At 48.2% G+C, this 22548-nt stretch overlaps 1 protein-coding gene across 1 annotated transcript in view; it reads left to right on the plus strand.

Moving 5' to 3' along the window:
* Positions 1-22548, plus strand: part of PTPRA (protein tyrosine phosphatase receptor type A) — a 114574-nt gene that overhangs the window by 38524 nt on the left and 53502 nt on the right. Inside the window, exon 3 of the mRNA XM_069014766.1 lies at positions 18464-18535. Coding sequence (XP_068870867.1) covers positions 18524-18535 — 12 coding nt within the window. The 5' untranslated portion in view covers positions 18464-18523. The remainder of the gene's footprint in view (positions 1-18463; positions 18536-22548) is intronic.

The following is a 22548-nucleotide window of genomic DNA, read 5'->3' on the forward strand; positions in this document are numbered from 1 at the left end:
GACCTTAAAGACCATCCAGTTCCAAACTCTTCCAAACACCTTCCACTGTCCCAGGCTGTTCCAAGCCCCGTCCAACCTTTCCTTGAACATTCCAGGGATGGGGCAGCCACAGCTTCTCTGGGCAACCTGTGCCAGGGCCTCCCCACCCTCACAGGGTTTCTTCCCAATATCCCATCTAACCCTGCCCTCTGGCATTGTAAAGCCATTCCCCCTTGTCTTGTCCCTCCATCCCTTTTCCCAAGTCCCTCTCCAGCTCTCCTGCAGCCCCTTCAGGGGCTGGAAGGTGTTTAAAGTCTCTCTGGAGCCTTCTCCAGGTGAGCACCCCCAGCTCTCCCAGCCTGGCTCCAGAGCAGAGGGGCTCCAGCCCTTGGAGCATCTCCGTGGCCTCCTCTGGACCTGCTTAACAGATCTATATCTGTCTTCTGCTGGGGAGCCCAGAAAATGCCACTGATTCAATGCCTTGGCACAACCCTGCAATTCTTGGCATTGGAATCTGGCTGGAATCACTGAGCTCAGGCCAGACTCCCTCCCTCACACTGCTGGGAAATGAGGAATAACCCGACTCATCCCAGGAGCTGTGCAGGTGCAAAAGCTGGTCGGTGAGAGCTGCAGGGTGCAGGTCCTTTGTAGATCCCTGCCCTTCTCTGAGCACACTCTCCATGCTCCCTGCCTGCTGCAGATCGCTCCCTTCTGGCGTTGAGAGCCTCTCTCTCCATCTCTCCATCCCGTGGCTCAGGAGGCAGCGGTACCTGATGGATACAGCACAGCCGATCATGGCCCCCTGCCACCAGCCTCGCCGGTGACCTCAGCAAAATCCCTCTCCCTGCTCCCTGCTTAAAATCGAGGATGAAAGGCAGTATCTCATAAAAAGGAAGGTCTGAAGGTGATGCTTGCACGTAGCTCTCTTTGTTGTAGGTGTCTGTACTCCCGGCGTCCTTCTCATCCTCAGAAATCTAAAGGCTTTTGTGGCGGCATTCAGCAAAGGACTGCAGTGCACAGGTCTTGTGGCAGTGTGCAGTTAATCACCAGGCTACGTCCAAAGAAAAGGAGAAACCCTTTGCTCATAAAAAGGGCGGAAAAGGGATCAAGTTTTGCATAAATCAAGAGATCTTTGCAGCAGCACGGTGCCATTGCTGGGAAAATTCATGGGGACCTCAAAGATAAGGGGAACAGGAGTGCTGAGCAGCACAGGGTTGTATTTTAAAAACCCCACAGTTCGCCTCTTTTTTTGGATGTTAGAGAAAATTGTGTGGGCAGAAGTAGTGGTAGAGTCTCTGCACTTGTATCAGGGAAGCTGCTGATGGGTTTCACCAAATATTTTCATGGTGAATTGAGATTGTGGAGGAGATAAACGATAGAGCTCTCCAAAACGCCTGGAGGTTCCTTGTGAGGGGTGGCAAACTGGATTTCTGGGCTTTGAGGGCGCAGCCATGGGGGAGTTATCAGGAAGACAAAGAGATAAATCCAGGATTACTGCCAGGATGTTTGCTGATAGTAAACAGACCTGCGAGATGTGCAACAGCCGCTGGAAAAACCGTGAGTGCTGATGCTGGATACGGTGCAAATATCCACAAATTGGTTAAGAAAAACCCCAAACACTCAGTGCTTAAAACGAGTTCTGCAGGGAGAAGAGGTGGAGATGCCAAAACTGGGAGGAGCTTTGATAGCCAGCGTTGAAAAGCCGTTTCCTGAGTGGGAGGCTGGAAGGATGGATCCTGTAGGTTGGAGTAACACGGGAACGCTGCCTTTCCTATTGCTCCCCGCATTCCCTTTTTTGCTGGGCCATATTTATTATTTCACATGGGTTATAACTTCCTCGTCGGCGCATGGGGGTGTGGGAGGGGGAAGGAAATGACACTTGCTTTCTTTGCAGGACTTTGGGAAGAGCTGCAGAGTAAAGGTTGGCTCTAAGAGCTCGGTAGAAATGCTGTGCTTCCAAGCGAATTCCTGCAGGTACTGTCGGGTGAAGTAACCTGAAACCTGGCATTTGGGGTGCGGCAGAGGAAGATTGCAACCTGTCCAGTTTTGCTTTGTAACGTAACACACCGTGGAAAAGGGCCTGACTGGGGTTTTTTAACACTTTTTTTGTCTTTTTGGCTTGTAGTGGCTCCATGGTTTTGGGGCGCTCCCCAGCCAAAGGTGGTTGGGCTTTGTTTGCCTCCAGAGCCCTGTTTCCCTTCACACAGTCACAATCGGGCAGGAAATGGGTTTCTTGTCCAGCCAGCCTGGTTTTCTCGACAGCAAAAGCTCCCTGGGTTCTGCTGGGAAGCTCTCCAGCTCTGCTCACCCCCACGCTTCTCCGTGCAATTCCTCCACAGCAGCATCCAGCCCAAGCTCAGTCTCACCTGGCTCTGCACGATGCTCCTTGTAGTTTTTCTACCTTTTACCTCAAAAAAAACCACTCGAGCAGCTTTGCCTGTTCCTTTTTATGTCATTGTACAAAATGTGGCTGTCACACCCACCAGCTTCCTTTTAGGTTTTACCCAGTTCTGGGCTCCGGGTGCCTTGAATAAAGGGATTTATGCCTGGACATGGCAGCGGCAGGCTTTTCTCCTGGCATGACCAGACTCTCAATGTGACATTCAGAGCTGTAAAACACTCCTGACAATAGCTGGTGTTGTTCAAAGAGCAGCATAAATAATCAACGGGTTTTTTTTTTCTCTTGTTTTTTTTTGGGTTGGTTTTTTTTTTTTTTTGTGAGAAGAATAACATCTCTCCAGGCTGGCTGGGGAGGCGAAGGGCAGGCACTGTTGGAATGTGGAGGGGAAACTCAGGAAGGGGTGACATGGAAAACAGTGACTTGAGCTTGTTTTCTAGAAGGTTTTAAACATCATGGCACTGGTCTGTCTCTCAAACAAGGTGTTGGGGCCTCTGTTCTTTTTTACACACGTTTTTATGCAGAATAAAGTAATTCCACTATCCAGGTTTCTGTGTGTTTGCAGGGACCTTGTGGCTCTGCACAAGTCCCTGACAGGAGGGGGCAGCCGGGGGGGTCGGGCTCTGCTCCCAGGGAACAGGGACAGGAGGAGAGGGAACGGCCTCAGGCTGGGCCAGGGGAGGTGTAGATTGGATGTTTCTTCATGGAAAGGGCTGTCCTGCCCTGGCACAGCTGCCCAGGGCAGTGGTGGAGTCCCCATCCCTGGAGGGATTTAAAAGCCATGTGGATGTGGCACGTGGGGACGTGGGTCAGTGGTGGCCTTGGCAGTGCTGGGGGAATGGTTGGACTGGATGGTCTTAGAGGGCTTTTCCAACCTTTTTGATTCTGATTGTGCCCAGGTCTTTATCCATCTTGAAAACCCCCAGGGATGGAGATTGCCCAACCTCTGGGCACCGAGCTTGACTGATCTCATGGTGGAAAAGCTTCTCCCTGCACCCTGAACCTCTTGATCCATCTTCTGCCCATCACCTCCTGTCCTCCCACCCTGTAAGAGCTGGGCTCTCCCTTCTGCCTGATGTCCTTGGAGATGCTGGAAAGCTGCTAAGTCCCCTTCCTCACCTGGTGCTGGTAGCTGAGTGTGCCCAGAGAGAAAAAGGGACAAATATCTGTGTATTTGTGCATCTACCACATACCTCAAATTAAAATTAGAAATGGAAACTTGTTGAAGAAGTTACCAAAAAGATGCATTAGCAATTCAGTGATGTTTCTTCCTGGTTCACTAGCCCACGTGCGTGGTAACTTGCCTCTTCTGAAACTTTCATAGAAAAATATGTATTTTTAAATTTTGCTTCAGTTTTTACATTCCTATCTGTCAGTACCAATAGGTGATGTGATCCCACCATTATTTTGTCAATTAGGCATCTTTTTGGTGCTGTGACCTGAATATAGGATGGAGCAACTGCTGATTTCTCTTCAATACGATTTTTGTCTCCTTTCTTTTAATTCTTTTATAAAAAATCAAGAATTTCACCACTAAACCAGCCTCTTTTTTGTTAATTTCTCCAATACTGTGAAAATAAAGCACTGAAATAAATCTGGTTTGTACAATGAACGTGCAGAGGGAAAGGCTTTTGTTCACCCTTTAGACAAAACCTGATCCCAACCTCATCTATTAAAATTTTATATTGGTAAAAAAAACTTTCTTAAATATGCTTATTTTCTTTTAAAAATGTTTTTAAAAAATGATCTTAAACTGAGGGGGAAAAAAACCAAACCCATGCAGTAGTTGTGGCCATGCCCAGAGTCTGCCCAGCACGTGCCGTGGGTATGAATGAGCGCCGGCAGTTTTGTCTCGGGGCTGGATTAGGCACAGTTGCTACTGGAAACTGCACAGCCCAGCTCAGGGAGGCTGTTCCTCTCCAAAACAGAGTCCCTGCCCGTGGCAGGGGCTTGGAACTGGAGGATCTGTAAGGTCCCTTCTGACCCAAACCCTTCTGTGGTGCTGTGGAAGCACCGCCGAGGCTGGGGAGCTCACTGGGGTGGTGAGGACGTGCCCCATCCAGCACCACTAAATGCCACTTACTGGGGTTTGACCTCCAACAGCATCCAGGGGAGGCTTTTCCTTCTGGGATTTGCTTTGAGATGCAGCGTTCCTACCTTCATTTCTTTAAAAAAAGTCTCTTTTCAGGATTCAAACCCCCCAAAGTCTGTGTTTTTGCACCGTTTGGGTTTCAGCCCCGCTGCTTGCACGTTGTCAGTCCTGGAGCAGCAACAGTGGCTTGGTTTTGAGATGTAAAACAAAAGCTTTTGTGCTCCATGGCTGGTGTGTGCTGCTTTCTGCTGTAAGGAGGGAAGCTGAGCCCTATGCTCAGCCCATTCCTCCCCTGGCCTTCCTGCCAGGCCATTGAGCTGGCCCCTGTCAGTCAGCAGTGCTTTCAGAATGAAGCCGTGGGATAAAGCTCCAAAATGTGTCTGTGTCAGCTCGGGAGTGGTGCCTGCACTGCTGGGTTTGGGGGTGTGCAGAGCTGCCCACGTGCAGTCACTTTTGCACAGTCATTCATGCCTGTCGGAGGGGTTGGACTCGATGATCCTTGTGGGTCCCTTCCAGCTCAGGACATTCTGTGGTTCTGCTCTGGGATCTCTGATCTGTAGCAGAGCTCAGGGTCATTCCCTTATCCACAGCTCCTGGATCCCGTTCATTCCTTCTAGACTCAGTCTAATAAAGCCAGCTTTAAACTGCAGCCTTGCTCTGTGGAGATGGGACAGGGTGGTGTGTCATCCCCTCCAGAATGACTGGGAGCTCCATGTAAGGTCTCTGCACAGGGGATGTGGCATTTCAGTACCTAAAGGGCCTTAAAAAAAGAGGGTGAGTGACTTTTTATACAGGCAGATAGAGATAGGACAAGGGGGGGTGGTTTGAAATAAAAGATGAGAGATTCCTATTAGATTTTAGATGGAAATTCTCTACTATGAGGCCCTGGAACAGGCTGCCCAGAGAAGCTGTGGTTGTCCCATCCCTGGAAGTGTCCAAGGCCAGGTTGGACAGGGCTTGGAGCACCCTGGGATAGTCAAAGGTGTCCCTACCCATGGCAGGGGATTGGAATGAGATGGTCTTTCAGGTCCCTTCCATCCCAAACCATTCCATGATTCTGTAACACCTTTTGCTGCAGGGAAATCTCCCCTCCCTGTGCTGACCTGCCCTTTGCAGGCTGAGATAAACACAGTCAGATTTTATTTCACCCTGGCAGCATATTTTAAAATCAGGCTGACAGAGCAGTGGACCTGAGAACAGAAAAGATGTCGAGGCAGTGGCGATTATTGGGAGTGTTAGAGCAGCATGGAGAATGCAAGGATGCAGAAATAGTACAAATCCTACTGGGTTGGGTTGTTTGGATCACAAAAACGACTTGCTTTTAGGGGTTTTTTCAGATACTTGCTCATATTTTTTGTCCTTGAGTGCTGTGCTTGAGTGAACCCCCCCCCCACCCTTGCCTTGGGAGGTACTGATGCTGTTGGTAGCTCTCAAGGCAGCTTTGCCACCAGGACCAGCCTGTCCTCCTCTCTGTTGCCAGAGAAATCCTCAGCCCTTGCAGAGCACTGACCTTCAGTTTATACTTCTATACCTGGAATTCTCCCTAGAGCTGTGTTGTGCAACAGGGAGCGTGATTCCACATGTGTTTTATGTAAGCCAGAGAGGATTTCGGGTGTTGTGTTGGAGAATCAAAGCCCTATTTGGGGGAACCTGCAGTCTGACTATCCAGTTGGACAAGCTCAACTTTCCCTGCAATTTAAATAGACTCTGCCAGAATGTTAATTGTGCCAGGCTCCAGAGCTACCTTTTAACTCCTTAGGAACGTGCTGGGTTTCCAAGCCACCCTCACTCTCCTGTTTCAGTGGAGAACAACAGCTTTGAATGTCTGTGTCCTTCACCCACTCGTTCCCCTGGAAAGCTTTTATGGCTGCAGTGTGTCCTTTGGGATAATCCAGGACATTTGAGCTCAAGAAGGTCCTTTCCTCCCACACCTGCTTGTGTGGAAGTGGGGATCTCCCTCAGAGCAGCTTTTACCTTTATTCATCCCAGAAATTCCTCCTCTTTGAGGCCAACTATTTGATACCTGTAACATTTTGGCAATTCAGGTCTGTTCACTTGTTCTCAGTTTATGGCACTTTCTTAACTAAGTTCAACCAGAATAAACAGCATCCAGAGAGAGAAATTCCAGTTTATTGTGAATATCAGCAACACTGGAGAAACAGCTGTTCAGTTAGGGGCAAACTCACTCAAAAATCATTATCTTGTTTATTAGAAGGCAAAAAAGAGCTTCAAGTGTCAGAGATAGAGAAGGGATCATGCCCAGTTTGGTTTGTTGTGGTATTGTGGGAACACAAGTGCGCTTAGTCCCAGCTGGAGCTGTGGCAAAAGCTGTCCCCTGGAAATGCTGGAAGCTTTGCTGTTGATTTACATGGATGCAACCCTTCCTGCTCACAGATTATTATTATTTTCACCATCTGTGAAAGTTTCTGCAGCAAAACCTTCCTTCAAATAGAGAAGGTTTAGGATAGTAAGGAAAACAGGCATAAATTAGGGCAAAACCATTTGGGTTTGTTCTTGCTGCAGGGCAATAGTGGGGAAAAAAAAGAAAATTAACCTCCTTTTTCCCAGGATACTGCCTTACCTGGAGCGTGTACCTTCCCTAAGTGGTGGCAGATGGATTTCTTTGTTTTTCTTCAGGCTTGTGAAGCATCCAGGATTTTTGGAGGAGCAGCTGTGTACCCCAAGAGTTAGACTGAGGTGTTTCCTTGTAGCCTGGCATATTCCAGCTGCTGCTGCTGGTAGGGTGGACCTGTCACATGCAGGATCTTCTGATGCCATCGTGGACTCTGTGGCACCTGGGATGGTCTTTAAGGTCCCTTCCAACCCAAACCACTCTGTGATCCTGTGTTGTTGGGGGTCTGAGTTCTTGGCACCTTCAGTGTTAATTATTTTTTTAAAGTTTAGGTAATTAATCATCTCAAACAAGTCCTGGTAGCTAAGGTAGGACAGGATGTCCATGTGGGAAGTCACTCCTGGTTGGAGACTTGGCTTTCTCTTGAGAGAAGGACCTGAGCAAACTTGAACCGAAAATGTGTGGGTTTAAATTTTAGAAAAAACCCAAACACAACTTTTTAAAGCAGCATTTTGTGTTTTAAACAAAGAATACAGAGCTATGGGAGACCTTCCAGAGAAGCAAAAAAATTATTTTATTCTTGGAGTAGGGTCTTTACTGGAGAAACAAAACTGAAACCCCCAAAGGGAACCGAGACCTGTGGCCACCTGAATCCTGCAGGAGATCACCATGATGGATTAAAGGGAAGCTCCACAGCTGCACACAACACCTGCCACCACAGCTCAGTCAGAGCTTTCCTAGCCATGAGGAGGTCTCATCCATGACTTTTAGCTCCACTTTCCATCTCCAGTGTGCCCAAAGGTTACAGAATTCCCATGGTAGGACTCCCCGTGCAGAACTGGAAGGATCCTGATGCCAGTGTGATGAGTCCTGCAGGTTTAGTGCTGCTGTCCGCTGTATCCCCCCAAAAGAAACATCAAAACTTCTGGCAGGAAAAAAATCACATCCTGGATCTTTTGCTGGTTTTGGGAATTTGGGTGGAATAGACCAGGAGGTGGCTTCTCCAGGGCTGCACCTCCAAACATTTGCCCTGTAGCCCCTTTGTATTGTAACGACACCCTTAACGCTTCCAGACCTGATGTACATGAGGGTTTGTGCCACAATTCTCTTGATCCTTATGTCTTCCGGGTCCCCACGGATTTCAGTGCTGTTTGGAGGGGCAGGGAGATTGTCAAAACTCTGAATTTCATCCAGCCTAAAAGCTGCAGCAGAGCCAACATTATTGTTTGGTGCAAAGTGCTGAGCAATCCACAACAGCCTGGTCCTGCGGCGTGTCCATCCCTTCCCTCTTTGGAGTTACCACAGGGACTTTGTTGTGTGTGTGGGGAGTTGTGTCCAGGTTTTGGTTGGATTTTAGGGAAAATACCTTCACAGAAAAGCTTGTCCAGCCCTGGCACAGCCCTAGAGTCCCCATCCCTGGGGGGATTTAAAAGCCATGTGGATGTGGCGCTTGGGGACACGGGTCAGTGGTGGCCTTGGCAATGCTTGGGGGAATGGTTGAACTTCATGTTCTTAGAGGCCTTTTCCAACCTAAAGGATTCCATAATTCTATAAAATTGAGTGGATTTATTCACAAACTTTACTTTGACAGTGACTTTAGAGCCTGATGGTCAAGCCAGGAGGTGAAGCTCCTTTATGAGCACATTGAAGTGGGGCGGTGACAGTGGCAGAAATGAAACCCATTTTCCTTTGGTCTCTGCTGCTCTGGCTTAATATTTTTTTTGCCCATGTGTAGCTTTGTCAAAAGCCTTACTCTGCTCTGTCGTGATCTGCTGAGGGTTTGAGGCTCAGCTAGAGCAGGATGGGGTTGAGGTGGGACAGGGGTGTGTAGGTGTGCAACAGGGTGTCCTGATCAGCACTGATAACAGATCTGGAGATGCAGACGTCTGGCTCTCAGAAAGGGGCCACCAAAAAGGGTTCTAAGGAATCCAAGTGTCAGTGACAGGCAGAAAGGAGCTGTTGCTTTTTGAGCTTCATGACCTGCTGTAGCTCTGATCTCACATCCCAGAGGAGAGAGGCACAATATCCTGGCTACAACAATGATATAAATACAACGTTGTATTTATATCCACAGCTCAGAAATCCATCCGTGAGAGGAATGAAGAATATCCTGTTGCTGTCCAATGCTATAACTTGCTGGAGCTTGATCCTTGGGTTGCTTCCTGAACAGTCACTCCATGTCCCTGTCCCTGTCCCCGTCCCAACTCCTGCATGCACAGAAATCCCAGCCAAAACCACCACCTGACTCCTGCATGGTGTAGATCTGCCTTTAAACCAGATCCTGCTTGCCTTCAAGTGGATAAATCTCTGCCTGGGGCTTGGCAGGCTGTGGGCTGGGATCTGGTGGAATGATGGGCAGGAAAACCCAAGTGAAACCTCTCCCATCAGGAACAAGGATGTTTCCATGGCAGTGATTTGCACTGGTGAGCAGAGCAGGGAGTGGCAGTACAGGTGAGGTATGGGACACAGCCAGATGTGGAAATTCTTGAATTTGACATTTGGCAAGCAAAATGCATGATGGGAAATGGGATTTATTTCCCAAAACTTTTAGGGAAGCACAAATCATAGAATCCTGGAATGATTTGGATTGGAAGGACCTTGAAGATCATCTCGTTCCAACACCCTGCCATGGATGGGGACACCTTCCACTAGCCCAGATTGCTCCAAACCCTATCCAGCCTGGCCTTGGACACTTCCAGGAATGGGACAGCAACAGCTTCTCTGGGCACCCTGTTCCACTGCATTCATTCTCTCCCAAAATGTCCAGGATACAGCCCAGCCTCTTGCAAACTCTTGGTGTGTGTCCCACCTGCTCTGTTCACAGAGTGGGTCAGATTAAGACACCTTCCCAAAAACAAAACCAGCCCTGAGCCAGCAGCAGAAGTTGCCTGTGAAGCATTTTGTAAGGTTCTGCCCCAATTCTGCCCTGAGGCCACTGATGTCCCTGGTGCACTGCTCAAAACCTCATGTCCATTCCCCCTTCCCAGCTGCTCCCAGCAAACCCAGGCTGTGCAGAGGATGACTGGTCGTGTGAGTGGGTTTTTTCCCCCCCTTCATAAGTTTGTTTATTCATTAAGGAAGTCAAAAGAGGAAGAGGAATAGAAAGGTTGCAAATGTTTTGCTTAGAAATGAGACCTCAGTGACTGGGCTGCACATTGCCCCGTGTAGGACACTTTGGGCAGCTCCAGTGTCCTCAGTGGGAACTCAGGAAGACCAAGGTGCCCTCCCAAGGTGTGCTCAGGTAGGGTCACAGCTTGTTTGTGTATCTGCTTACATCCATATGGCCCAGAGTTCCTATGGAGCCAGGCTGGGAGAGCTGGGGTTGTTCAGCCTGGAGAAGAGAAGGCTCCATGGAGACCTTTCAGCACCTTCCAGTGCCTGGAGAGGCTCCAGGAGAGCTGGAGAAGGACTTTGGACAAAGGGCTGGCGTGACAGGACAAGGGGGAATGATCTTTACACTGACAGAGAGTAGGTTTAGACTGGATATTGGGAAGAAGTACTTTACTCTGAGGGTGGTGAGGCCCTGGCACAGGTTGCCCAGAGAAGCTGTGGCTGCCCCTGGGTCCCTGGAAGTGTCCAAGGCCAGGTTGGATGGGCTTGGAGCAACCTGGGCTAGTGGAAGCTGTCCCTGCCCATGGCAGGGTGTGGAACTGGATGATCTTTAAGGTCCTTTACAACCCAGACTGTTCCATGATTCTATATGCCACTGTTTGACTGTCAAATCTTCACTAATGAAAGCCTCTCACGTACAGTTGTGCATCCATTGGCTTCCCAGAACGTGGCCCTTAAAGCCAGTGGCCATCTCTGCATCCCGGGAGTTCTTTTATTCCCGACTCTATCACTTCAATTTTTAAAGGATGCCTCTTTTCAAACAGCTTTGCCCTGTCTCTTTACACATTCCAATCTAAGAAACAGCAAGGACTAAATTTTACAGGCACCAGGAGGTCATGGGGTGCTCCTGCTCCAGGGTCAGGCATCAGCCTTGCCTCCCATCCAAGGGAGCAGACCTGGACTGTAGCTCGGAAAATGCCAGGGAATGGTTTCTCTGTGCACACAGAGAGGGCGAGGAAAGGAAAGCAGAGAGATTTGCCAAGGGAAATGGTCCTGTTACGCACAGAGTGTTTTCTTTGGGTGTTTGTTTCCCACCCCTCGCCCGGGATGCAGAGCTCGGGTTGGGAGACTGAACCCGACGGGTTTATCTCAGGGTGTGGCATTGCTGCAGGCTCTTATCAGGTGTGTCCTGGGGAGCGAAACCATTTGAACAAAAGCCTTTCACCTCCATTTGTGCACAGTTCCTGCGCTTGGCCAGGGCTTGGTGTCTGCACCGGGGTGGGATTGGTCCACGATTGATTTGTCTGCAAGAAAACGGATGGGTTTTTTTGGTCTTTAATGCATTAATTTTGGGGATGGAAATTCTAGGGTGGATTGGTACAGATGAACGAGGTTAGAAACACCAGTGAGGCTGTATGGAAGCACCAGCACCAAAATTAATTCGATTAGAATGATAGGATATTAGAATTACAGAATCATTTAGGTTGGGAAAGACTTGTAAGATCAGCTCTGGAAGGAGTTGCCATGGTTTAGAAGCGTAGGAAAGCTTTTCCTCCTGAAAACTGCCAGCTTGTTCAGCTGTCAGGAGAGAGCCGGATGCTTTCCTTGCTCTCAGCTGCTCCTTTAGCTCTGACAGGCTGTTTGCTGGGATGAAAGGAGACACATCAACAGGCAAAACTGCGAGAGCTGCCGGCGTTTGTTGCTGTCACACCTGCGTGGTGGCACTGCCAGCACAGCAAACAGGCAGGTAGAGTAAATAACGCTGGATTTTTTTAATTTTTTTTTTTTTAGTTCTTTTCTACAAAAAAGGAGATAACGACTGGATGCTGTCCCATTTTCAGCCTAGGAATTGTTTGCCAGACTTGAATTACAGGAATTGCTGTAGTGAGGCAGAGCAGCTCCATTAACTGGGAGCTGGCAGGGGCTGGGGGAGGCTTCACACACCGAGGCCCCGCGTTGTGCTCCCGTCAGGAACGATTAAAGGAGCTGTTTGTGATGGAAACAAAACCAAACTGGGCTGATGCTTTAAGGGGAAATAAAACAGGGAAGAATAACTTTATTGAGCTTGTTTATTAAATCTTGCTGTGCTCCCTTCTGAGCAGCAGAAACTGTTGGAGCTGCTGGTGCAGCCAGTTCGTGTTTTGTCTTTCCCTTTTTTGAACTGATTTGGTGTGGAGAGGCTTTGGACAAAACCCTTTCATATCCCTTTGGCTTAGCTGCAATCCTAAACTGATCTGCTGGTGACAGACTTAAACTAATTATCACCAAAGAGTGCAGAGGAGAGGTTTTAAAGCTGTTGTTTTGATAAGATGATGGGTTTTCAGAGAGGCTTGGGAAATATTGGGTGTTAAGATGCTGATGTTGGCCCGTGCCAGTATCCATATTCCATCACAGGGAGGGAGAGATGAGTTTGCTTTCGCTGCTAAACTACTTAGAGAAGGTTCTGCTTAAAGATGGAGGGGAAAAGCCACCACCCAGGCAAGGGGAACAGCAGAAGAGCAGAAGGAAGCTGGCTGCAGATTTTTTTCCCTTTGTGTTTCACTAATCCTTTGGCCCTGCAGCTGGAGCAGCTCAGTTCTGCTCCCTGCTCTTGCTGGAGCATCCTCCAGTTCCCATGTGCCCCTGCCCTTTTAGTGTTTCATCCTTTTGCCTTTATTAAAAAACCATCCAGTTTCACCCCTTGCCACAGGCAGGGACACCTTTCATTATCCCAGGTTGCTCCAAGCCCCATCCAGCCTGGCCTTGGACACTTCCAGGGATTCAGGGACAGCCACAGCTTCTCTGGGCAACTTGTTCCAGGTTGCCCCTGGGCTGGTTTGGTGTTTCACACCCTTATTCTCTGAGCATTGATGATTTTTTTTGGTGCTATACTGTGTTTGCCCTTACCTGTGGCGCAGTGAGTGTTACCAGATGGTTTACTCAAAGTTGATTTTTTTTTAACACTTCTAGTAGTAGTAGTTTAGTGCTTGCTGCTCTCCTGCTGTATGTTTTTTAGCCAGGCAAAGTGCCAGCACGTCTGTTGGAGGAAAAACTCCTGGCTGGATCCTGGAGAATAAACTGAGCTCGAATTCCCTCTGAAGGGAGGGAGCTCAAGTCCCCCAGGGACGATTTTTCATCATAACGGTCGCATTTGGTAAATTAGTGACCAGTTTTGGAAGGAAAACTGGATGACTTTGGGAGCATCCCCTGGTAGCCATAAGGAGGAGGGAGATGTGGTGCAACACCAGCCCCTGGAGCTGGAGCTGAGCATCACCAGCAGCAGCACAGCTGCTCTCTGCACAGGGACACCAACCACAGCCCTGCAGGTGTTGGGGGCTCAGGCTGCAGAATACCTGTGGGATAGCTGAAAAAATCCATGTTTTGGTAAAAGCCTCTGAAGGTCTTAATAAAAATCCCTTGATAGTTACCTACTCCAGGTAGACCTACCTGTGCATGGTGATTTACTGATTTAACCCAGCCTCTGCTGTGATTCTTGGGGTGTCTTGTGCAGGGCCAGGAGTTGGACTTTGATGATCCGTGTGAGTCCCCTCCAGCTTTGGGTGTTCTACGATTCCAAAAGGAGAAGTTGTCACTTTGCAGTTTATTTGTTCCTCCCTTATCCTTGCTCATTCAGTTGGAAAGATTTAGGGTTGTTTTTTCCTTTTAGGGCAGGGATCATCAGGACACTCTGTGATACCTCCCTGATCCCAGCAACCATTCCTATCTCTGTTGCAATTCAGGTGGGATTGGAAGGGGCACAGTGCAGTGGTTTTTGTGAGGATGACTTGTTTCTTCACATCAATTTGATGAAGCAAAGTGCAGGGGATTTGAGTCTCCTGCTCTTTCTTTGGTTTTCACACACTTCAGGGGGTTGTTTTTCTAGCAGCCTCTCTCTGCAGCCACCTATAACTTGGTGTGTTTCGTGCATCAGGGGGAGCTTAGGATGTGATATTTAGGAAGCAGAGAACAGAAACTGGCATTCCAGAGGAAGCAGATCACACCAGCTCTCCTCACCCCTTCTCCTCAGTTATTTAGGCTTGTTTTGGGTCACTGTGGAGCCATGCCTGGCCCAGTGGGATCCTGGAGGAGCTCCAGCCTTTTCAGAGGCAGCAGCTCCCTCACAGCGCTGTCCCAGAGGACTGTGGCAGATTGCAAACACTCTCAGCACAATCATACCATCCCAATTAGCATAATGATGCTGCCTAATTTATGCACAAATTGCCCTAATTTATGTGTGTCGATACATGTGATTAAAGCAGGTACAGGTGGAACAGGGTTTGGTCTCACCCAGCCAATGAAGCACAAAGCTGCATCCCCCCCAAAATGTGTGAAAGGTCCAAAATTCCTTCTTCCTCTTAGTAAAATGTGGAGGTTTGTGTAGTTTTGCTCTGGCAGCATGAATGCAGTGCTGGGCAGGGCTAAACTCGTGGCAGGAGGTAAGAGAATAAAGGATTCCTGGGCTGAGATTTGCATGGATTATTAAACGCAGCTTTAATTTGCCTTGATACGCTTGGGTTTCAGGTGGATTAACAGGCGGTGGGATTTGGGGCTGTCTAGCCAACTAATACCTGCCTTCCTTTTATTTTAATTATTTTAACAAGGGATGGAGGACTCCTGGAACTGTGGGCCACCTTTGCCAACCCCTGATCTTGAGCGTTTTTGTGTGTAACGTTTTAGACCATTAATATTCTCGATTAACAAAACTGCTGTTGTCATCTGAATTCCCAGAGCACTTTCTCAGTAGGGTTCTTCCAAAAAAACCCTCTCAGACTGTAACCTTGTATTCCTCATTTTAAGAAAAGAAATAGATAAAATGGTTCCATAGAGTCACAAACTGGTTTGGGCCAGAAGGGCCCTTAAAGGTCATCTCGTTCCAACTTAATCTGACAGGGTCTCCATGACATTACTCCTGTCCTAAATCCAAAATGCTGTACTAGCTACTGGGAAGAAAATCAACTCTATCCCAAAAATCCACTCTAACTCAAAACCAGGACAACCTGGTCACAGCACCAAGCCTGTCTGAGAAGTGTTTGGACAATGTTCTCAGGCACAGGGTGGGATTCTTGGGGTGCTCTGCACAGGGTTGGACTTGATGATCCTGCTGGGTCCTTTCCAGCTCAGGGTATTCCATGATTCTCACTGCCCTGGGAGACACTTGATGCTGAGTCCAATGGTCTCCTTCATAACTGAATCTCTTTCTGAAGCAACTTTGTGTAATAGCATTGCCAGAAATACCTGGATCAGGCTGGTGTCGGGTTTCCCAATGCTGCCAGGCTTGGAAAACTGAATTTTGGTGGTAGAGAATGGAAGTTCCTTCCTATATCCCATGTGTTTTCCTTACCGTTAGTGTGCTGTAACATCGTGTGCATTCCCCAAGTTAAATTGCTTTCATCCAAAAATACACAACTAAGATATACAAATAATAAATATGAATTCTTATGGTATTCCCAAGGTCAGTGGGTTGCAGGGATGGCTTTCCACACCCAGCTGACCGCACCAGATCCTCCGGAAATAGCGTTTTGGGAGGCTTATCTGGCAAGAAGATTACACTGCTGGCACATCGGGGCACAGGGGGTCAGGACAAGGCAGAGGAGTGGAAAGAATTGTGTGGGGCCAGGGCTGCAGGAGCCAAATGTGGGACACGCTGCCTCCTCTCAGCTCCGTGCCACATTTGCTCCTTGGTAGTTGCGCTTCCTGTCCATGCAGAAGCTGATTTCTGAGGCCCGTGAGTAATTTCTAAGAACAGATGTGGATGTGAGACACTCCTGTGAGTGTGTACAACACGACATGTTTCGACTCTGACATGACTGCCCGCCTGCTCCGTGCTCCGTTCCTGTCACAGGGAATGGGGGCTGTGAGTCACTGAAACTCACACATCCCCAATTTCCCTCTTCTCCAGCCACCTGAAGGCACAGCCGGCTCCACACCCCATTCACACACGTGCCATTGACCTTGATAAGCTCTCTTGTGTTCATTCTGCCTTTGCATTTGCTGGTTTTTGTTATCTCCCAGTGTACACTGTGCTTTCAGGAGATGTTGTCCTTGTCTTGCAAGGAGCTATGAGCGTGCACTGCATGAGTCTCGCTCCGAGCCTTGGAAAAACTCGGCTTCATTGCTGATTCCCTTTGAACTCTGGGATGGTGGGGGTAGCAGCAGGGGAGCTGGAGAAGAGGAGGCTTTGGGGAGACCTTCCTGTGCCTAGAGAGGCTAAAACAGAGCTGGAGAGGGACTTCAGACAAGTGCATGGAGTGATGGGACGAGGGGGAATGACCTTAGGCTGTAGGAGAGTAGATTTAGATGGGATATTAGGAAGAAATTCTTGGCTGTGAGGGTGATGAGGCCCTGGCACGGGTTACCCAGAGAGACTGTGGACTTCCCATCCTTGGAAGTGTCAGGCTGGATGGGGCTTGGAGCAACCTGGTCTGGTAGAAGATGTCCCTGCCCGTGGCAGTGACACTGGACTTGATCATCTCCAGAGATCCCTTCCAACCCAAACCACTCCATGATTCTGTGGTTCTCTTGCACTTAGCACCATCCGAGGCTGTGTTTGGAATCTGTCAGCCTTGGGAATGAAGGAATAAATTGACCATGAAAATATTGACAGCACATTTGCTTATGCCAACCTCCTAACTCGGTCCCATAAAATTTACTGCTGTCTAAATGCACAGTGCTAACCAAAGGATGGAAGGGCTTCACTCCTGCATGGGGAGGAGAGGCTGGACTGAATTCCTGCAGCCCTCAGACCCCTCTGCCCCAGGACAGCAGTGTCCCTGGGAGGTGTTGGGAAACGCTGGATCATAAGGAAGAAAATGCAAGTGGTATGGGGGGAATACCAGCACATCTGGGGTCACTCATTTAGAGCCAGAGACAAGGGAAAGCAGATGCCTCAGCTGTTCTCCAGTTCCCTTAAAAAAGAAGTATCAGGAAAACAACCCAGCTCTCCTCCTCCCTGGCAGATCCAATGTCTTTTAATCTGCTCTGTCTCACAGCTTCTCTTACAATGGAAGTTGCTGGTGGTCTGCTTGGGTTAAGCAGCAATTCTGGCAGCCTTCTGAGCAGACGTGATCTCCCGGTCTCGTTGCTTTGAAGCTCCTGGTTCTATCACACTCGACTAAATCAGATTTTTTCTACTCTGTGGAGGTAGAAAATCAGCCCCATGCGCCCATCTGATTGCAGTGCTGAGACTTGTCTAATTGAACAAGTGCTCGAGTCAACACTTGAGCAGGATGAAAAACAATGAGGAGATCACCCAGGGATTATGTCTGAGCTCCACAGCTCCTGGCACCGACACAGCAGATGGCTGGGTCGCATCCTGCCCAAGGCTGGGCAGGAAAGATGTCGATAGGAAAATAAATATTCATTTGGTTCAAATGTATTCAGCTCGAAATCCAGAAGTGCCTCAGGTCTCTAACTCTGTACTTCGTAGCAGCAGCCCAGAAGATGGGGTTAGTTGGGGGTTGGCTCCACAGACTCCTGCAAGGAGCCCCACTGCTGCCTCAAAGCTGCTGTGGGTAAAAAATATTTTGGGAAGGGGAGCTGAGATGCAGGGAGTGGAGACAACTTGGCTGGTCATGTAAAACTGGGGAACAACCAGGAACAGTCTGGACAGGGCGTGAGCCCTTCTGGGGTGGCTGTGGTGATAGAGCCAGGAATCCAAACCTGAGAGCTGCTGGGGAGGGAGGTGGTTTGGGCAAAGTGTGAGAACATCATGAACATCCCTGCAGGTCCCCAGCCTGTTCCTTATAGGATCACACTTGATCCTACAGCCAGAGTCTGTATCCAGAGAGGTTTGGGCTTGGGGAAGGCGCTGGTGGCTGTGCCATGGGTACGTGTCCACCAGAAATCCTGATGACCCCCATGTGGATTTCTGTCCCCTTCCCTTGGGGTGGAAGTAAAAGAACACACACAGAACTGCTTTTCCCAATGCCCAAACTTCTGTCTGGGGAAATACACCCTCAGAGGAGCCCAAAGTGATTGTGGTGCCCTCACTACAATAGAAATCACCTATTTCCTCTACCTCTGCACCTTCCTAAACTTTATTTACTTTTACCCAAACAGCAGGGCATGTATCAGGCCAAGCTGGGAATGTCAGTCTCCTCATCCATAACTGCTGCTGCCCTTTAATTCCCTCCTGCCACCTTTTCCCAAAAGCACTTTTAACCCTGGAAACTCCCACAATTTTGCTTTCTGTATTTAAAAGTTATTTTCATTTTTTCAAGTGCATCTGTAGCTTGAGCAATAATGAAAAACTGCATTTTGCTTTTTCATCTGGTAAAATGAAGTGGAATTGCCTTGCTGGCAGCAGTAAAAATGCTGTTTCCCTAAGATGTTTCTGGATTCTAACTGTTTGGTTTTAAAAGCTTTTTTTGTTTGTTTGTTTGTTTGTTTCCAGGGGGCAGCACTGGAAGAACCTTTATGGGCTCCTAATGACGTGCAAGTGGACGATTGACTGATGATGATTAAGGTAGGAAGAGGTGCTGTTAATTTTGGCATCTTCTCATTTGTCCTGTCCTTGAAATAAAATGGTGCTGGCCAGTGGCCCAATGGTCATCCCTCTATTTTGGGGTTCAGTACACAACTGTGGCACTATGGCCAAGCAGTAACTTGTGCTAAAGTGTCCCTTTAAACACAGAGGGAAGGGAAATCTTATTTAAGAACTACCTGGGAACGTAACTAAGTGGAAAAAATCTGACTTCCTCCCCCAAAGGATAATAAGGTCTCTGTTGGTGCAGAGTTGGAAGGGACATGACTCCTATTTGAGAGCACTCAGCACAGGGATTTTTTTGTTCTGCTGAAACCCAGTGGTTGGGTTGGAATTCAGGTTCTAACTTGCCATCTCAAAAAAAAAAAAAGAAAGAAAGAAACTCGAACTAAAAATATATTTTATTCGTTTATTTTCATCATCTTGAGCTTCTGTGGAAAGCTGGTCTATCTCCAGATGTGGCAAGAGACTGCTTAATTCTTGATTGATGAAACAGAGGAAAATCCCTGATTTCAAAGCAGTAAACTATTGTACAAACTTGGAGAAGAACATACAAATGTGAGCAGAGTTAAATGGGTTTATAAGTAGTTTTATGCTGCTTTAATATCTGAATTCTTGCCTTGCTGGGTCATTTCTGCCATGGCTGTTGTGCTCAGAGGCATCCTCAGGAGGGTGAGATGGTCACTGCTGGTCTCTGCCTCCTCTTCCAGTAGCAAAGAGGGTCCTTCCCCCCTTTAGGAGTCACCACAGAGACTCCCAAATCTACTGTAACAGAGGCTTTGCCTTCTCCCACAGTTGGGGTTTTCACTTCTGATTAATGGGTGCAGCTAATGGCTGGTTGGTTTTCGGTGTCGGCAGAGAGCTGTTGGAAGGAGAGGGGAGAAAATCAAGCTGCAACAAGAGCAAATTCTTGGAACGCAGGTTTGCCGTTCTCCGGCGTATTTGTACTTCTTGTTTGGCTTGCGATAAGATGCGCTGCTGTGGAATTTGCTTGGAGCAGGGATTTGCATGAATTCTTGTTTCTTGCAACGTGCACATCTGTGCAAGCCCTCTCCCCGTGCTCCGCGGTACCCGAGCACCCCTTTGGAGAAGGATTCGTGTGCCGGGGTGCAGCGGTCAGCAAAAGCCGAGGGCTTGGGGGAAGGAAGGCTGCAGTGGTAAAAAACAAAGCTGCTGAAAGAAGGGGAAAACTCCTTCAGGGCTGTGCAGCAGCGTCAGGGTTTGTGTGTTTATTCTGTGCCCTGGCTTCTCATCCCAGCGCGGTTTTGCAAAAGCAACATCCTCCTGTTAGGAAAAACTCGGGGCGGTTGTGCTTGGCCTCTCGCAGAGCTCCCTTTTATATTTAGGAAGTGTAATGCCACCAGTCACAGCTGCTGATTGATACAGCGTGGCCCAAAATTATGTACAAGATGGGAGTAAACAGTCATTGGGGATGGTCTCTTGATTCTGCACTTGGAGCTTTTCATTGGAAGGGTTTCCCCATTCTTCTAGAGAGATCTTTCTGTAAATCCCTAATTAAGCAAATGAGCTGCAGTGACATCAGTCTGTCTCCAAAAAGAGCTGGTGTTTTGGAGAAACCTTCAAGCTGCAGACTCAAATTATCCAATATTTAAAATTGTGGTGTCTCATAGGAATAGGAAGAGCGAGGAAGGAATTACTTGAGTTTTGGGTGACTTCAGGTTTCATGTACAAAATCAAGGTTTTTATTGATGCTAATTCCAGTGTCCTCACTAAACCTGATGGCATTAAAAAATTTGCTTGTAATTCTCTTATTTCCTTTTCACAGAGAGTAGGAAAGGTTAAGGCAAACGTGTTGGGATGTTCATCTAAAATACTTTGTGTGATGTATTTATTTTCTGAAAAATTGGCTTTGCAGGGGAAAACTGGGAGAATTCCTTCCCCCCAGAGCATCAGGGGCAGGTGTGGGTGGTGCAACAGGTGGAGCATCAGTGGTCCCATCATTTGTGAGGGCCTGGGTTGGGAAGAGCACCGGTGTGTGTTGAAAGCAATCAGTACAAGGTGCTAAATGTAATGGGGATGTGGCATTGTGTGGAGCTGTATTTGAGCATGCAAAGCACTGCCAGAGCTGCTTGAAAGGGCAGAAACCATCTGAGTGTGGCGGAGACAGTCCCACTGACACCACTGTGGTCCCAGTGCTGTGTTTTGGAGAGGGGGAGCACTAAAACCACAGATCTTGCTTCAACAAAGCCCATCCAAAGCCATCCACAACCTCTGCACCATCCATATCCTCCTCCAGCTGTGCTGCCAGCACCTTTGGGAGGTGGGAGCCACCCTGACGTGCCCTGTGGATTTGCAGAAGAGCTCGACACGTGTGGTTTCCTCCACCAGTTCCACCAAGCTGTTGTTTTCGGTGCTACCCACAATAACTGAAATGTCTTTCCTGCGAGATAAGTCAGTAATTGTGGTTGGCTCCTTCCTCTGGTGTTTGTTCTTGCAGTAACTTGAAGCTTCATTTATCACGAGGGTGCTGCTGCTGCTCTCCTCTGGGGGTACCCTCAATCCTTCAAGGACTGCTCCTCAAAAAAGTGCCACAGCTTCATCTTCTCCCCAGGCACATGTAATTGTGACCAGGTTTCATGAGATGAGATAGGAGGTGGTGGGTCAGGACTCATCCCAGCTCTGCACTGCTTGATCCTGGTGGATTTTGCTTTGGTTGGCCAAGGCCTAAAGTGGTTTTTCCCCCACTTGGATTTGCAGTTTCAGTCAAAGGTACCACCCCCTGCAGTGCTTCTGAACTCTTTAAAGATTGCTTTGACATTTTGGGACTTGCTGATGTGCTGGCTGATCCTTGGAGTACATTTTGGAAACACAGAGTTTGCCCAGAGACCAGAAATCACAAGTGAGTGGTGCTCCTAAATCCCATCCACACTTCTCCCCACCTTTTTCCTGTGAAGCTTCAAACTTCTACATGAAATTTGTTATCACAATTGAGGTGAGCTGACCTGGCCTGCTGCATCCTAAAAGATACCCTTGGATTTGTAGGGACTGCTGCACAGAGTGCAAACCATCATTCCCAGCACACACCTCCAGCACTGGGAGGTTGGAGCTGAGCATGGAATGGGGACAGGAAAGAGAAAACTCCTTTCAGAAACCACACCAGGTAGCGTGTCAGGACCTGCAGCCCCTACCTGGAGCTGCTGGGTATAAATAAACACATCCACCCTCTGTCTTATTTCTGACAACTGCCTCCCTGAGGAGTAATTTATATTTTTTTTTCCCAGTAGCTTGTTCTGCAAGCAGGTTTCCTCTTGCAGGTGATTAGGAAAACCTCATTTTTATGTTAATTAGGCATAACTATCAGTGCACAGACATCAACTGCTCTCACATCCTTCTGAGACGTGCGATTTTTATTGAAATTCAGTCCTGAAAAACCGATACCAGCAACTGATGTACCTGTTGCCTGAGCAGATGGGAAACTGCACCAGAGGGGTGGTTGCCTCAAAAACACGTTGCCAGGGTGTAGCAACCACAGGTTCAGCCTTCAGGAGGGTTGCAGCTGCAGTCAGTTTGGGTTTTTAGTGGTGTCTGCTTGCTAAGTTTGAGGGTTTCCTCAACAACTTGTCTCCACTGAGATCAAGCTGTGCTAATTTAGTTAATTGCAGCTAAGCACAGCTACTGCTGACATGGGTGGGCCTGCACCTATAAGAACAATTCTTTTCCATGTTGATGTCTCCAAACTCATCCCTGCTTTGATTATATTTGGTCCTATGAGAGGGTCGAGTTGATCCACATCTTCAGTAAAACAGCTCCTTCATTTTGAGCAGATTGGCTGCCCCTTTCCTGGAAGTGCTCAAAGTTGGATGGGGTTTGAAGCAACCTGGTTTAGTGGAAAGTGTCCCTGCCCATGGCAGCAGCGTGGAACTAAATTGTCTTTAAGATCCCTTCCATCAGAAAAGGAAAGGGAATTCAATCAGGTGTGCTTTGGGTCTGTTGGTAAAACACAAGTGCAGCTGCTTTGGTGACATTTTCTTCAC

Source organism: Aphelocoma coerulescens, chromosome 4 (assembly GCF_041296385.1).
Source record: "Aphelocoma coerulescens isolate FSJ_1873_10779 chromosome 4, UR_Acoe_1.0, whole genome shotgun sequence".
NCBI lineage: Eukaryota > Metazoa > Chordata > Aves > Passeriformes > Corvidae > Aphelocoma > Aphelocoma coerulescens.